At 50.4% G+C, this 16,146-nt stretch overlaps 1 protein-coding gene across 3 annotated transcripts in view; it reads right to left on the bottom strand.

The window, feature by feature from the left end:
* Positions 1-16,146, bottom strand: part of LMF1 (lipase maturation factor 1) — a 134,163-nt gene that overhangs the window by 86,286 nt on the left and 31,731 nt on the right. For all 3 annotated transcript variants that reach the window (XM_084216176.1, XM_084216175.1, XM_084216174.1), the window contains exons 2-3: positions 12,617-12,765; positions 1,648-1,713 (exon numbers count right to left, since the gene is read on the bottom strand). In XM_084216176.1, the coding sequence (XP_084072302.1) occupies positions 1,648-1,713; positions 12,617-12,765 (215 nt within the window). The remainder of the gene's footprint in view (positions 1-1,647; positions 1,714-12,616; positions 12,766-16,146) is intronic.

Genomic DNA, 16,146 nt, shown 5'->3' on the forward strand with positions numbered 1-16,146 from the left:
CTCTTTCATTTTCCTTTTCTCGCAGCCTCTTTTGTGGGGATTAAAATAATTGATATTGATAACGAGATCTGCCCCCTGCCCCTGGTCCCAATTACTTGCACAGGCTGGGGATCCTGCCTTATGGATCTGACAGGAATGGTCTCAATTATCCCTCTGGGCTCCAGGACTGATGCTGGGATTGATTTGGGATTATTGGGGCTGATTGTTGTGGGCTGGGGTCAGCGCTGGAGCCGGCCGGGGGCTGGCTCGGAGCTGCATTTTCCCCAAGTGCTGCCAGGTGCCTGGAAAAGGGGAAATTTACTGCAGCCACCCCCATGCTCAGCATCAGAACGACAGCACTGAAGGGATTTTTCATCCCAGGTTTTGCTGGGGATGAAGTTGGATCCTTGGTGCTGTGTGAGAGCCAAGGAGGAGCAGCTTTTGGACAGGCCCAGCCCCATAAGGGGAAACCCCAGTGAAAGTAAATGAGAGCGACACAGAAAAGGAGATTTAAGGCTGAGAAGGCAAACAAGAGCTTTTTGGACCTGCAAAATCTTATTTCATAAAGTCATGGAATTGTAAAGTTGGGAAAGCCCTTTGAGATCATCAACAACAGCAACACCAGGCATGCTCATCACCACGTCCCTCAAGTGCCACATCCACGTGGGTTTTGGTCCCCTCCAGGGATGGGGACTCCACCACTGCCCTGGGCAGCCCTTCCAATGTCTGACCACTCTTTTAGGGAAGGAATTTCCCCCAATCTCCAATCTAAACCTCCCCTGGCCCAGCCTGAGGCCGTTCCCTCTCCTCCTGTCCCTGTGCCCTGGGAGCAGAGTCCGACCCCTCTGGCTGTCCCCTCCTGGCAGGAGTTGTGCAGAGCCAGAAATTCCTTCTCCCACTTTTCTCCAGGCTGAGCCCCTTCCCAGCTCCTCCTCATCAGACTTGTATTCCCAAATATTTGATGGCCACAGATTTCAGAGCAGAGACATTATAACTCGCAGTGGCTGTGAGGTGAATCCAGGGAAGGGAATATTCCTTTGGGACCATTCCCTTCACCAACCCTGGGATCATCACTGGATGCAGCATTTTCCTTTCTACCACCAAATACAAAAATAGAGGTGAGGAGAGAAGGGAAGCAAATTTTGCCTCTGGAACCAGAGAGGAGACGAACCCAGAGCCAGCAAAACCCCCAATTTATAATCAAAATGCAACATAATCACTGCAACAGATGTCAGAAAGATAAACCCACGGAGTTCTGAACTGCCAAGGATCTGCTCTGCCTGTTGGAGAGCACAGGGATGCTGTGATTCTGTCAGATGGCCACTTTTTGGGGGTGTAAGCAGGAACAGCACCACAAAAACCTCCTTTCCCTTTTCTCCTTTCCCTGCCCTGCAGCAGATTTACAGTGGAAGTTCTCAGTAAATCTCAGGTTTGCTCCTGGATCCACCATGGGGAAGGGAGGGAAGGAGAGAAATTGGTCTTTTAGGACTCTGGTTGGGAAAAAACAGCATCACCCAGCTGGCACAGGGACATGGCCTGAGTGCCAGAGGCTGGGATAAAGAGGGAAAACATGGAGAGCTGCCTGGCAGGAGAGGAGAGGTTGGGGGAAATTGTTTTACAAAAGAAAAGCAGACAAGAGAAATGAGGTTTTGTGTGCACATCACTCACCTCGTAGTGATAATCCATGCAAGTTAACTCTCTCCAGCAGCGATCTCCTCGGATTTTAATCAGCCCCTGAGGGAAAAAAGGGCAAAAATACTGTCACAATTATTTTATTTTACTTTGTTTTGTGTCTCAAGGTGCCAACTTCTGTGGTTAAACTGCAGGGGTTGAATGAGACCCACGGCACATCCACAGCCCGGGTCCAGTTGTTGTTCCCAAGGGAACACAATGGATCTGACTCATTCCACTGCCTGGTTACTGAAAATCTGACATAAATCCTTGTGGAATATGCCAAATTCCCCTTCCAGGAAGAAGCCTCAGCCACAGCTGAGCCTTTGCTCGGGTCTGAGCAGCAGGCATTGCTTCCAGCATCCCTGGGAAGCAGCAATAGGAAAAACCAGGCTCTCTCCCTGGGATAACAGACAAAAGCCAGCAAGATTCACAATTTTAACATCCAAACCCAACTGCTTCCCTCGGGCAAAGCCACCTCTGCTGCCTGTGGAAAAGGGAGCAGAGCCACAGAGCTGGGGATGGGGACACGGAGCCAGGTGGGGACATGGAGCTGGACACAGAGATGCAATTAAAATAATTAGAGAAACAAAAGAGGGGCAGGGGAAGGAAGCTGCCAGCCCCAAACACAGCTGGCTGCACTGCTGACAGCTCTGCCCCACCTCAGTTAGAGGCTGGGCCAGCAGGTATCCCCTGCCCTGGGACTTCAGAACAACGAGAGGGGACATTTCCAAATCACTGGGTCCATTCCAGGGCTGGCAGCAATATTGGGATTGAATTTCTTTGCCTCAGAGATGAAGAGCAGAAAGGAATCAGTGGGCCAGAGCAGGAAAGACACCTGGGCAGGGATGGGCTGGAGCAGGAAGCTGAGCAATCAAGGCCGGCTTTGATGTCCGGGAGAGGTCCCTGATTAGGATCACAATATCCCAAATTGAGGAAAGCTTCACTAGTCAAAAGGCTGCAGCAGCTCTGTCATCTGCATACCATTAGGGGTATGTGCCTACCTCTGACATTGCCCTGATTGTGATGCTCCTGCCTTCCCCAGGAGAAAGACCCTGGGAGTTTCTGGGAGCATCCTGAGGCTTCCTGGCATTTGCAGCAGGGAAGGGATCAGTGACCTTCCAGGCTAAAATCTGAGCTCAGAGGAGGAGACTCCAGCATTTATGAATTCCATCTAAATTCCCAGAATTGGAACAGGTTGGAAGAGACCACAGTGGCTCTCTGCTCCAACATCCCTGCTCACGCTAAAACAAATCTTCACTTGCAGCATTAAATAAAGTTTAACACGTTTGCAGCTCAAAAGAAATTCAAAATTCCAGTTAAAGACCCTCCAAAACTGTCCAGACCTTGGAAATATCCAGGAATATCCAGTTCCCAGGGCTGTGTATCTGTCTGACAGCTGAGAGCACAGGGCAGAGCAGTTTATGAACTCCTGCCTGGCAGAAAAGGGATGCAAAGCGACATCACCCAGGATTTCAGGGATGGCAAAGCAGTTCTGTCTCCAGGGATTTGCTCAGCACATGTCCCTGGAGCAGGGACAAGACACCCTCACTGTCAGCAGCCACTCCATCCTCCCCTCCCCAGGCTGTCCTGCCCTCCAAGCTTTTCTAAAATTACAGGATCTGGTGATAGCATCTCCCAGGATGTGCTGCAGCTCCAGCCCTGGCAGGGCCAGCACACACTGAGGAAGCTCTGTGCAGGAATGCTGGAATATTAAAACAGGACAGTTATCTTGATGACCTTCCCTCCTCCCTTCCCGGGGCTGTTATCAAGCTCTGTTATCCAGCAGGGATAATTAAAACTCCAATTAAAACAAGGATGGGGAAAAGCAGCGCTCTGAAAATCCTGATTTTCCCTGCAATGACTCACTCAGGCAGTTCATCCCTTTTTGTTTACTAGAAAGCTTTCAAACAGGAAAGTCTTCATATCAAAGATGTTTTGCAGCATAAAAAAACTCCCACTCTCATCATTAAAGGGTTTCAAGTCAGCTTTACCCTGAGCTGTCTTCGAGGCTACTTCACTCCCACACTGGCACCTGAATTTTCCAGTTTTCCCAAGGATTTGGACCAAGAAACGTGCACAGAAAATCTCTGTGTGCTGAGGCTTCAGCTCTGCTGAGAAGGGGCAGGAAAGGAGAAGCAGAATCACAGAATCCTGGAGCTGCTGAGGCTGGAAAAGATCTCTGAGCACCAGGCACCCCACGGCAGCTCTGCCCATCCCGGGGGCTGCCGGAAATCGGGAACTTTTCAGGAATACAAATTAAATCTGAGCTCAAGGCAAGCAACCAGGTGGCCAAGTGAACCAGCAGAGGCCCTTTCACCTCTGTGGCCTCACTCTGAATCCAGGATTATTAAATTCCCACTGCTGGCTGCTGGCTGCAGGGACACGGGGTCGGGCACTGGTGGCACTGCTCGGGATAATGAGAGCTCCTGGCCTGGGAAGGGGGACCTTGAGGTCCTTCTCACAGGAATTTACAGCAGCAGGAGAAGAAAATGTTGCCCCTGGATTGAATTAAGCTCCAGAATGAAATATGGGCTCAATTCCTGCAGGGCATGGCCGAGGAGCTCAGGGCAGGATGGAGATGCAGCACCTGCTTGGACTGGGAAAACCCCAAACTCCAAACTCCCCTAATTAATTAAGGGGAATTAAATCCAGCAGCATTTCTCACAGGGCAAGGAAAATTACATTTAGGATTTTTTTTTTTTTTTTTTAGATTTACTTTAATGGTGGATAATAAAATTCCTGGCTTTAATCACTTTGCCCCCACACCAGCCCTGCTCTGGAAGATGGAATAAAACAATCCCAAAGCAGGGGAAGTGTTCCCATATTCCCAGAATGCAACAGAATCCAGGGGGATCCATCAGAGATCCAGGGGGGATCCAGCCCCCACCCGAGGGGAGGGAAGAGCTCAGCTCCAACACCAAATCCTGCCCTTTCATCTTCCTGGGATGGCTGTGCCCAACTGTGCCCCTTCCAGCCTGCGGTACTTGGGTGATTCAAAGCAAAAAAAAAAGCCAGAATAATTAAAATGTCATTCAAGCCCTAAGCCCATATGAGTCACTGTTCCAAAAAATATCTGAAAAATTCCTTCAGGAGTGGGGGATAATTATATTCCTCCCTATCTATTGATTTTTCTCTACAATGCAGATGTCAGATTTTCCACGGCTTTTTTTTTTTCCTTTTTCTCCTCTTTTTTTTTTTTTTTTTTTTTTCTTTTTTACTTTTTTCCCTGGAGTGAGTGTCAAGGAGGAACAAAGCACTTCTTTGAGACTTTTTCAGCCCAAAATTAATTCTGAAAAAAATGGTACAGACAGGCCAATAGCACGGGAAGCTGAGCAAAAGCTTGGTGACTCAAGCTATGTCTGCAAAATTCCCTATTGATCCCAGCTCCAGAGGGAAGGGTGGGGAATGGGGCACCCACATTATAAATTTAGAGTCAATTTAAAGACCTCTCTGCGTCTTTGCTGTAAAAAAGATGGGCAAAAACCCACCCAGAGTTCCCAACTAAATTCTAGATTTTCATTTCACTCCTGCTATAAATAAGGGAAGCTTCCAGGGAAAATCCCAGCTCCATGCACTTCCCACCTCTGCTACCCACAGGAAAAGTGGTTTCACCATCCCTGTCAAAGCCAAACCCTCACCAGGGTATTCTGAGACAAATTTAGACCCCAGTGTGTGGGAGAGGAAGGAGCTTCCCAAGGTGACATCTAAAAATAAAAGCATTTCAGGATTATAGGGCAGGGCTGGAAGAGGCTCCTGGAGTACCTAAATCTGAGGAATCCAACGAGACCAACTTCAGCTGGGGGTCTAAAACCCCCTCAGAGCCCCAGGACTCCAGACCCTTCCCCACATCCCTCCCTGTGATGGATCAAGGTCTGTGGTGCAAGAAGGATGAGCTGGATCCCAGCTTTTCTGTTCTGCAGGGAATGTCCCACAGGGAACAGGTGACACAGGTACAGCCCCTGCTACAGCTGTGACAGCAGCAAGCCAAAGGTGAGAACCAGAGCTGCACCTGATGTCCCCACCAACCTCACTGAACTCAGATTCCGGCTGCTCCTTCCATGAGAAGAGAGGAATAACAGGATGCTCCATGCCTGGAAGGGTTTGAGGCCAGGCTGGACGGGGCTGGGAGCAATCTGGGATGGTGGGAGGTGTCCCTGCCCACGGCAGGATGGGCTTTAAGGTCTGTTCCAACCCAAACCACCCCATGGTTTACAATTCCTGAGCCAGGGAAGGACAGCTTTGTGCTCCTCAGCTGGCTCTGCTCTGCACTTTGCCCATCCCTTCCCAGCCCTGCTCAGCCCCACACCATCCTGAGAACGCTCTGAGTGTCCAAGGCCAGGCTGGATGGAGCCTGGAGTAACCTGGGACAGCAGCAGATGTCCCTGCACACGAGGGACCTTTCCACCCCAAACCACTCCAGGATCCTGCCATCATCAGGCAGGTGAGCAAACCCCACCTGCCTGCTGCCTCCTGCACAGAGGGGCTCTGAGGTGGCCCCAGGAGCTCGGGGGAACCTTCAGGAGCTCGGGTGAACCTGCAGGAGCTCGGGGGAACCTGCAGGAGCACGGGGGAACCTGCCCAGAGCCACCACAACCACAAAGCCCCGCACGGGTGGAAACCTCGCAGGAGAACTCCCTGGGGTTGACTTTGCTTCCTTTGATTTGCTGCTGTTTCCCTCCATCAAATCCCCCAAAAAGCCCCTCTGAGAAGGCACCAGCAGCATCTGGGGGGCTCTGAAGGCAGCGCTGGAGCAGTGGGTGAAAGGGATTCTGCAAAACCCTTGGCATCGGCGGCTCCTGCCTTTTCCAGCCACCAAGGAACAACAAGTCCCGCTGCCAAGGGCTATTACAGACAAATGGAGAGAGATCAGAGGCACAAAGGAGGTTGCTAAGGAGTCAAGTGTGGGATCCCTGCAGAGAGGAGGAGGCTGCAGCTGGGACGGCAAAGGTCAGAACATTGCAGACATCATTTTCCAAAAATTCCCATGAAGGGCCGGCGCGGGAGCCGGGAGCTGGCCCCGCCGTGCTCGCCGAGGAATAATGAGAAAGGCAGCGAAGAAAGCTCCCTTTCTTCCCTCCTACCCACGCTAATGTAATAAAACAAATTAGAATAATTATTCTCCATTTCAGGGCCATAATGCCCAGGATCAGGGCACGCCTGTCACCGAGCTGACATCTACATCCGCTGGATTCTGCCGCTGCTCCCCCCTTCTGCATCTCGGGATCGCCCCAATTCCAGCTTTTATTTGATTCCATTTTTCTGCAGGAATCCAGATTCTGTTTGCTTCAAAGTCTTCCTTATTTTTGCCAGAAAGTTCATCTCCCTTCTTAGCTAATCACAGCCCCACCCTTTCCAGTAACCTTTCAAATGCCACCCACGTCCTGACACTTTTAACAGGCTCCAAGCAAAAACAAAATAAGGAACACCAAGAGTTTCACACGAACCACAAGGTTCTGAAAGGATTTGCTGCAGTGGGTTAAAAGAAATATTTTTTAACAGCAAAGAAAATTCAGAACTGTTTAAAAACATATTAAATATCAAGTGATGTATAAATTATCTGGAAGGAACTGATCCTTTTTTTGTGAAAAGACTTCTTGGAGAAAGACGGACAAATCCACAGGAAAAAAACTGTGATAATTTAAGGGGAAAAAATTTGATTATTATAATTCTTTCTGTACTATTTTTTCCCCAAACTGTCACTTTAAATGATCTTTTATCCTCCTGCAGAAGGGGAAAATATCTCTTGTGTACATTAGAAACAGCAAAGGACTGAAATGATTTTTTAAGTCTCGGCCTGCCAAAAACTGCTCCCAACTCCTCCATTCTGCAGCCACTTCCGAAGATGCTCCTGAACAGCTCAGGGGGGCTGAGCCTGGATTTGGGAACAGGGGGGGCCATTCTGACAGAAAGGGAAATCTGGGAAGTGAGAAAAAAAATAGAGAGAAATTTTGTTTACAGGAAGCAAAGCAAGGGGAGGCACGGCCAAGTCACAAATCCCAAGTGGAAAAGAAGGTCTTGGGTTTCCCAAAATTCACTAAATTCCCCTAAACTGCCCCTAAATTCCTCCTCAGAATCTCGTGTATGACATGAGGAGGAGCAGAGGGAGCAGCTCCTGGGAAGGGCCCTCCAAACTGGGAGGATAAATGGGGGAAGAAAACCCTTCCTGAGGGACCCATCCCAGAGCCTGCAACACGTAAAGGGCATCACACAGCGAAGGTGGCCAGGGCACTGCACACAGGGCAGATTATTTAAAAAAAATACATTTCTGTTATATAGAATAAAATGATCACAGAACACACCTATTAAAGGATCTCGTTCCTGGGACAAACCCAAAGTTTGGGATTGGCCTCATGGCCCCAGGACCCATCTGGACACAGACCCCAGAGTCCTCCCAGCCCCAACACCTGCAGCAGCCAGGCAGAGATTGGCAGCTTTAAATCTGAATTTCCTTGCTTTGGGCACTTTTAAATTAAAGTGGTAATGTGCTTTAAATCCCATTTCCCTGGTTTTTCACTCCACTCTTCAATCCTTTCCTGCAGAAAGTAATCAAGATGTCTCGGACTCACACTCACTGCTCCAGCCACCTTCCCGGGTAACTCATTCCATATGGCTGGGATCCTCCGGGAGGCACAGCTCCACCTCCATTCCCTGTTTATTCCCAGTTTTCCAATGTGCTCTTGCACCCCTGATGCTCAGAGCTCCCCCATCTCCTCTGTGCATCCCCAGCAGGGAGAATTATTCCTTGTTTTCCCTGTTTCTTTCCTGTGGCTGCCCCATCCCTGGGAGGGTCCAAGGCCAGACTGGATCACCTGTGACAGTGGAAGGTGCTGGGGTTGGAACTGGATCAGTTTTAAGATCCTTTCCAAGCCAAGCCATTCCAGGGTGATATTCCTTGTACAGAACATCATCAAGTGACCCAGGAGTGCTTTGGATGATGGGCACATCCCAGCAGGGCTGAGAGATCCAGGGAAGTGCAGCTGGACACCAACCAAGCACCCAGGATGCAGCCTGAACTCCCAGCCCAGGGGTCATCCAGGGAATCTTGCTCCTGCAACCAGGAACAGCCCAGGGCAGAGCCATCAGGAGAAGCCCCCCAGGACTGCCCCCTCACCCACTGCAAGGCTGGAGGATGAACCTGCTGCTCCAGGGCTCCTCCCAAACCCCCCTGAGATCCCATTCCTGTGCTCCTGCAGCTTCCAGGTGTGCTCAGTGCTGCTGCAGTTACAGGCAGGTGTTGATGACAACCAAATTCTCACATTTCTGAGCTCCCACAATGCCCCTGCCCTGATGAAGAAACAGAAACTCTCTTTTATGGTTATATTTTAACAATCCCTGGTGACTTTCAGGGCACAAGGAGCTACTCCAGGCTTTCCCCAGGATGCTGTTGGCAATTCATCAGCTCCAGTCCAGCCCTGGGCAGGAATTTGGGCTCCCCCAGCACGTGGGTCTCACGTGCAGCAGGGAATTCCCCAGAATGCATGGACTCAGTGAAGTTGTCACTTACTCTCAGGCCTTGCAGGAAAAGCCCAGGACTAATGTTTGAATGGGGTTTTAGCCACAAGGTGTATTTGATGGAGAGCTCCTGAGCAAGGCTGCTGCCCCAAAAAAAAAACTCAAAACAACCCAAAAATGAAGCAGAAACTCTTCCACCTGGGAGAGTTTGGAAGCACAGGATGGGGACTCAATCAGGATGGGCTTCAATCAGAAGCTCCCCAAAAATTTCCAGGCAGAGCTGGCACCAGTGGGACTAGGCTTTGGGAATCCACAGGATTCAGGGAGATGCTGGTCCTGGGAAGCACAGCTCCAAGCAATCCCTTTTTTGGGAATCAGGGGTTATTAAACTCTGCACTTTGGGAAAAGAGCTGCCAGGAGCTCCCTCAGGACCCCCAGCCTGCAGCAAGGGGCTGGGAGAAGGGGCTGACACCACCCCAAACCCACCCACCACCGAGGGAATGGAGCAGCTGGAAAAGCAGCTCTGCCTGCTGGATGAAATATTTGTGCTCCTGGAGAGAGGGACAGGGCTTGGGGAGCACAGCAGAGTCCCCAGGCAGCTGCAGGTGACAAAACACCTCAGTGCCACCACACCAAGGACCCTGCTGGCAGTGGGGCTACTCCTCTTGGGAAGTCCCTGTGGCTTGGTTAGCACAGAATGTGTTGTGTGGTTGGAATCACAGAATTATCTGGGTTGGAAGAGACCTCCAGGACCACCCAGTGCAACCACATCCCCAAGAGACACATCCAATGTCTCAAACACTTCCATGGTGACTTCACCACCTCCCTGGGGAACTCATTCCAATGCTGACCGTTCCTCAGAGAAAAAAGAAATCATTCTAATATTTAATCTGATGCTCCTGGTGCAAGTTGAGGCTGTGTCCTTTCATCCCTCTGCCTGAGGAGTGGCAGAAATCTCAGCACACACCTCTGCCTCCCACCTCGTGACTCTGATGGCATCACAAACCCATACCCTGCATCTTCAAAGCCTCAGGAAATGCGAGTGACAGAGAGTCACAAACAAAATGATGAAGCCATCAAACCACCGAGCTCTTCTGAGGGAAAGCAGCCCTGCAAATGTGTGTTTGCATCACTCACTGCCTAACGAGCTGCTGGCTCACACAAAGAGCCCCTATTCTGTGGCATGTTCCTGGGAAGCATCCCTCTTTACATCCTGCTCTAATGGATGATTAGGAACATCAAACATATAGATTGAATCACGTAATTATGCCTTTTAAAAAGGCAGCAATATTTGAGCTCAGCCCAGCACTCGCTGCCAATCAAACCCCGGCAGCAGCGCCTGCCTGAGCTCCTCGCCTCCCACCACAGCTGGGATTATCCCACTTCTCCCTAAACAAACCCAGCCAGCTCCTGTGCACAACACAGCAAGGTCTGGACATGATTTTTTGGGAGGAGGCTAAGCCAGGAAACAGCAAAACTCCCAGATCATGAAATGGTTTGTGTTGGAAGAGACCTTAAAGATCGTCTCGTTCCAACCTTTCCTCCTCCAAACCAGACCAGCTCTGCTCAGTGCAAAGTCCCAGGTTGTCAGAGCTCCACGTGGAGAAAGATCCCAAATATGAGACACAGTGGAGGGAAAAGGGGCTGACAAGTGAAATCAGCCCTCTGGTTTAGGAAGGGACCATGGAAACCAGGAGAGGGCTGGGATGGGAATTTGGAGAGGAGACACCACCTCACCCACCCAAGGAACATTCCCAAAAATCTCTCCTAACACCCAGCACAAGGTGAGGAAAGCCCAGCTGCCCCCAGGGAATGCTGCTTGCTTGGAGGATTTCCCAAGGAAAGCCTCATCCAGTCAGCCCAGAGAATCCCAAGAGAACCACATGGGAAAGCCAAACTTCCTGCAGAAAGCACCACCCCTGCCAATCCCACTGGGAAAACTCCTGCTGCACGTGCTGAGCTCCTGGCCAGCTCAGGAGGAAACCAAAGATGCACGGGGAGCAGGTGCACCTGGGCTCCAGGAGGATCCTTCTCCTTCCCACTGCCTGCTGAGCTGTTCCCCCAGCCCAGGAGAAATCCTACACGACTTCAGGCCCCAAAACATTAAAGATCCCATCAATCACTCGCTTGTGGGGGTCTCCATTTAATGACCTTTCCATGTTTTCCTGTCCCGTGGCTGTCAGTGATATATCAGTGTCCCAGGCACACAGGGACAAGCCTCTTCCCAAAAATATCAGGAGTTATTGCTCTCCTGGCAAAGCTGAGAGCAGCACAGGGATAATGGGAACAGAGATGTTTGGGAAGCACAGTTTTCCTTCATATCCAGCCTGTCCCATAATTCAGAATTTATGAGACACATCTGCAGGAAAAAAAATCTCAGGCAGATTCCAGTTTAGAAGGAAAGCAGGAAGCAAATTGGTGATCAGATAAATTTTTAAGAAAATTGGGGATGTTTGGCTGTGGTTGGTGTCAATTCACTCCACAACCCACATCACAGCTGAGGACCACAGAATCCTGGGACTACTGAGGCTGGAAAAGACCTCCAAGATCATCATCCTGTGACCAACCCCCACACTGCCAACCAGAGCAGAGCCCTGAGTGCCACATCCAGGCATTCCCTGAATCCAAAGAAGCATCAAGATCCTGGGATCCAGGGAGAAAGGGATCCTCAGGGATGAAGGGCCTGTGCTGTTGGTGAAAAATGACCCAAATAAAACCTTCACCTTGAGATCACTGAAAAAATTCCAAGGCAAAATTCCAAAAATCCCAGAGCACTCCTCCTACAGTGATGATCCTCAGCTTTCAAGTTGTGGGATGTTCTGGAAGGTCGAAGCAGATGGAGCTGATGGGAGAACATCCCTGCCATGCCTTGATTTTATCAGGGATGTGTCAGCTCCTGATGGATTTCCTTACAAGTTGTTTGGGAATTCCCTCTGGCACTGGGACAGTTCTGCAGCAACTGTTCAGTTTGGAAGCACGGAGCAGAACGTGACAGCTCAGAAAAGCAAAAACAAAGGAGAAGAAATCCAGGGAAAGCTGGGAATTACCCACAGGATTGGCTTTTCCAGTCTTGTGGAAAAGCCACAATGTCCAAGTTCCCTTTAATTCCTTTGGAAGAGCCCCTCAAGTGCAGCACCAACACATCCACACAGATCATCCCCTCCTGCTCTTCCTCCCCAAAACAAAACCAAGAGAGAGCTGAAGCATCCTGAGGACCAGAGCAGGAAGCTTTTCCTGGTTAGTGAGAAAACTCCCAAACCAGCAGAGCCCGAGGCGCTGGACTGGGAAATTCCCAGCTGGCATGGGACATTTGGGATGGGACATTTGGGATGGGACATTCCTGCTGCTGGCACCTTCAAGAAGCCAAAGGGGAATTCCCACTCACAGCTCTGAGCATGATTCTGAAAATGGGAAAAACTCCCAAACCAACAGATCCTGAAGTGCTGGATTGGGAAATTCCCAGCTGGCATTTGGGATGGGCCATTCCTGCTGCTGGCACCTCCCCACTCACCGCTCCCAGCATGATCCTGAAGATGAGCCAGCGGAAGCTCCAGATGACAATCCTGGAGGGAGGAGAGCCCTGCGGCAGGCGGGACAGGCTCCAGAGGGGGCACAGGAATATTCCCAGGAATCCTGTCTCCAGCAGCTGTGATTCCCATCCTGCAGGGCCAAGGAGAAGTGAAGAAGGAAATAATTATGGTGAGAGTGCTGGAAGTTATCCTGGAATTAAATTTAAATGGAAGGATTAAAAAAAACCAAAACACCTTGAATGCTTTTTAAGGTTAATTTGAGGGAAATCAGGCACCAGCTGCCCTAAACCAGACATCCCACACAGGGGGGATTCAGGGGTTTGAAGCTTGGGGGTTGTGTTGTTCTTCTCCAAGCACAAACTGCATAGAAGGGGAGATTTTACAAAAATTAATAACTTCCATGAAGCAGAAAAAAAGAGATTTAGGTGCCCTGGGAAGTGGCATGGGACAAGCAAGCAGTGCCACTGATTCCTCCAGTCATGGATGGATCCAGCAGTGCCATGGACTGGGCTGGATTTTTGCCAAAATGGGGCAGTTTTAGCTTCAAAAAATAGCAATTAAGATCCCATTAGGTCTTGTCATCATCAACATTCAGTGCAATGAGAAGCTCAGAATTTTAATCACACAAAAAAAAAAAATCAAAATGGTACCAAAATTGCCCATTAGGCCACTTTTATCAATTGCTGGATTTTACCCATCTCTGGATTTAACCAAATTACCCTGGATTGAGCTCAAGGCAGAGCCTTGGGATCCCACCATGAATCCATTCCCTGGATCCTCTGGAGCTGACAGACTCCACCTAATCCATGCAAATCTGTATTTTGCATTTTCTCCTCCATCCCAGCCTACAAATATTGCCATGATTATTCCAAGAGAGGCAGAACACACAGCTCTGTTTTGACAGGTGAAGTCCAACCCTCACCATGTCTGGAAGCACCAAATTATCCCTGCCAAAACTAAATTGCTGCAGCTTTGTCCCACCTCCAATTATTCTGATTCTCAAATATTTCTGTGTGATAGAATTGTACTCTGAAACCATTTTTAAAAAAGACATTAAATGGCACACTGGTGAGGAGAATTCCTGAAAATTCCTTGGTGGAGCCATTAAGGCACTGATATTCTCAGCTATGCCAATTAAACCAGGCAGTGTCCATGGCTCCAGTTCATTCCCAAGGTTTCTCCAGGCACTTTGCCAGTTTGATCCATAACAATTCCTTTCACCCAGCTCAAAGAGGCAGGAAAATCCATTCCAAACCCATCCATCCCTTCCAGCTTCAGCCCCCTGATCCCTCACCCCAAGATTTTTCCAACCCCTGATTTGATGTTGCCACACAGGAAAAACCACTTTGAATTTGCTCGAAAATATTTCAAATAACAGTCGTGAAAGCTCCTTTTTTTTAAATCTTAATGTGCAAAAACACCTTAAATCAAAATGCAATTTTAAAAACTCAGATTATTACACATCAAAGCCATTTAAAATTCCCTTTCCTCCCTCTACACAGCCTGTAGTTCCCAGCACAGCCCCCCCCCAGATGCCCAAATTAATGGTTCTGGAAGGAGAAGTAAGGAATATTGTCCCAAAAGCAGCTGCAGCAGGAAAGCACCGGCTCATCCCAAAAGTGAAAGGTTAATTGTGCCTGAACCCAGCTCCGGGGCTGACTGGCACCAAAAGGGTCGTAGATCTCCCTCATTCCTGCCTGCACAAGAATCCCACTGTTATCCCTGTTTTCATATGGAAATCACCACCCTGCCCTGCCGGGGATGGGTGTTGGGGTGGGATCCAAACTCCTGCATCCCTGTGCATCCATTCCCTCGGAGAGCAGCACTGCCCTCACCCAGCAGGGCACACCAGCAGCTTCCCCTGCTTTGTTTTTAACCCCAACTGCCAGCAAGGGGCACGGGAGGATGCTGGCATCCTGCGGGACAATTCCCGCACATCCCGCGGCTCCAGGAGGATGCTCCCAGCACCAAGCCAAGCCTTCCTGGCATGGCCCAGACCACGAGTTCAGCCTTGCACCTGTGCTTTTATCCCAAAGGGATGGGCTGGAATCCTGGCACCAGCTGGCACAGCAGGATGGAGCCGTGCCGGGAGCAGCACGGAGTAAACAGCGCTGCCAGCTGCTGGGCACAGCCCTGGCATCCCCGGCTGCTCCGCCGCTCAGCCAGCCCCAAGCTGGGTTTAACTGCAAGTGCAGCCAAGGACAAACTCTGCTCACAGGCTGGGACACCAGTCTGGGGCCCAAAACTCGCCCAGTGTGGGGTTAAATCCTGCCCAGCTCTGGCTGCTCCCCGGTGAGGGCATGTGGGGCTGTGCTCCTGCCTCAAGGTCCTGCTAAAACCAGGTTTAGGGGCAGATGAGCTGGGAGAGGCTCTGATTTATTCACAACCCCCTTGCTGAGGGATGGAGTCTCCACAGCTGCCCACGTGGGATCAGTTTTCTGGGATCCATCACCCAACTGTGCTTCTTTCCATCCATCCATCCATCCATCCATCCATCCATCCATCCATCCATCCATCCATCCATCCATCCATCCATCCATCCATCCATCCATCCATCCATGCCCTGGACCTCTCCTGGCCAAAGCCTTCTTTCTCCCCAAACCCTTCTCCATCCAGCACAGATTCATCCTGACCATGGTCTGTCATTCCCAGAAAAACGTTTAGCTTGGAGAAGACCTCCAAGACCCTCGAGCCCACTCCTCTTTCAGGCTTCCTCTTGTGCAAACCAACTGCTGCTGGATGCTGCTCCATGGCCACTGGGAGTGCTGGGATTATCCCAGATGCTCCTGTGTTGTGGTTTTTATAAAAATTCCAGCTCAGTCAGGAAGATTTGAGGAGATGAACATGTTGAACACCACAAGTGAATCCACAGCTCGCTGCACGAGGGGGGAGCTGGGCTCAGCTCACCCTCACTGGGCTGTAAGATGAAACCAGGCCCAAGATTACCAAATCCATCAGCAGAACCTCCCGTTCCTCCCCGCTGACTCACACACAGTTGTTCACATCTGCCCTGAAAGCCTCAGACTCCAAATCCTTCAGATTTCTAGACAGCTCTGAGGCTGGAGCCACGTCCCTGCTGAGGTTTGAGTGTTGTCACACTCAGGGGTTCACAGAGCCCAAACACACTGGGACACCTGAAGGGATCAGCCAGGTCACCCCACCTGCCAGGGGAGCCCCGAGGAGCAGCTGGTTCCTCACTGGCCCTCCCAGCTCAGGAACTCCAGGATTTCTCCAGGGTTCCTCACTGATCCTCCCAGCTCAGTAACTCCTGGATTTCTCTCCCAGATTTCGCCCTCCTCTTGCTGCTATCACATGGGAGCAGTGAGGAAGGTGAGGAAGGTGATGATTTAAGGCCCCATCCAACCTGAGCCATTCCAGGATTCTACAGTGAGATGTGTCTGCTGAAGTGGCAGTGCCAGGAGGTGAACACAGCCTCATCCTCCATGTGCACCAAGCACCCTGGGAAGCACATCCCAAACCCTCCTCCAACTGCAGCAATTCCCACCCCTGC

This window comes from Fringilla coelebs, assembly GCF_963513975.1.
Source record: "Fringilla coelebs genome assembly, chromosome: 16".
In the NCBI taxonomy this organism is placed as follows: domain Eukaryota; kingdom Metazoa; phylum Chordata; class Aves; order Passeriformes; family Fringillidae; genus Fringilla; species Fringilla coelebs.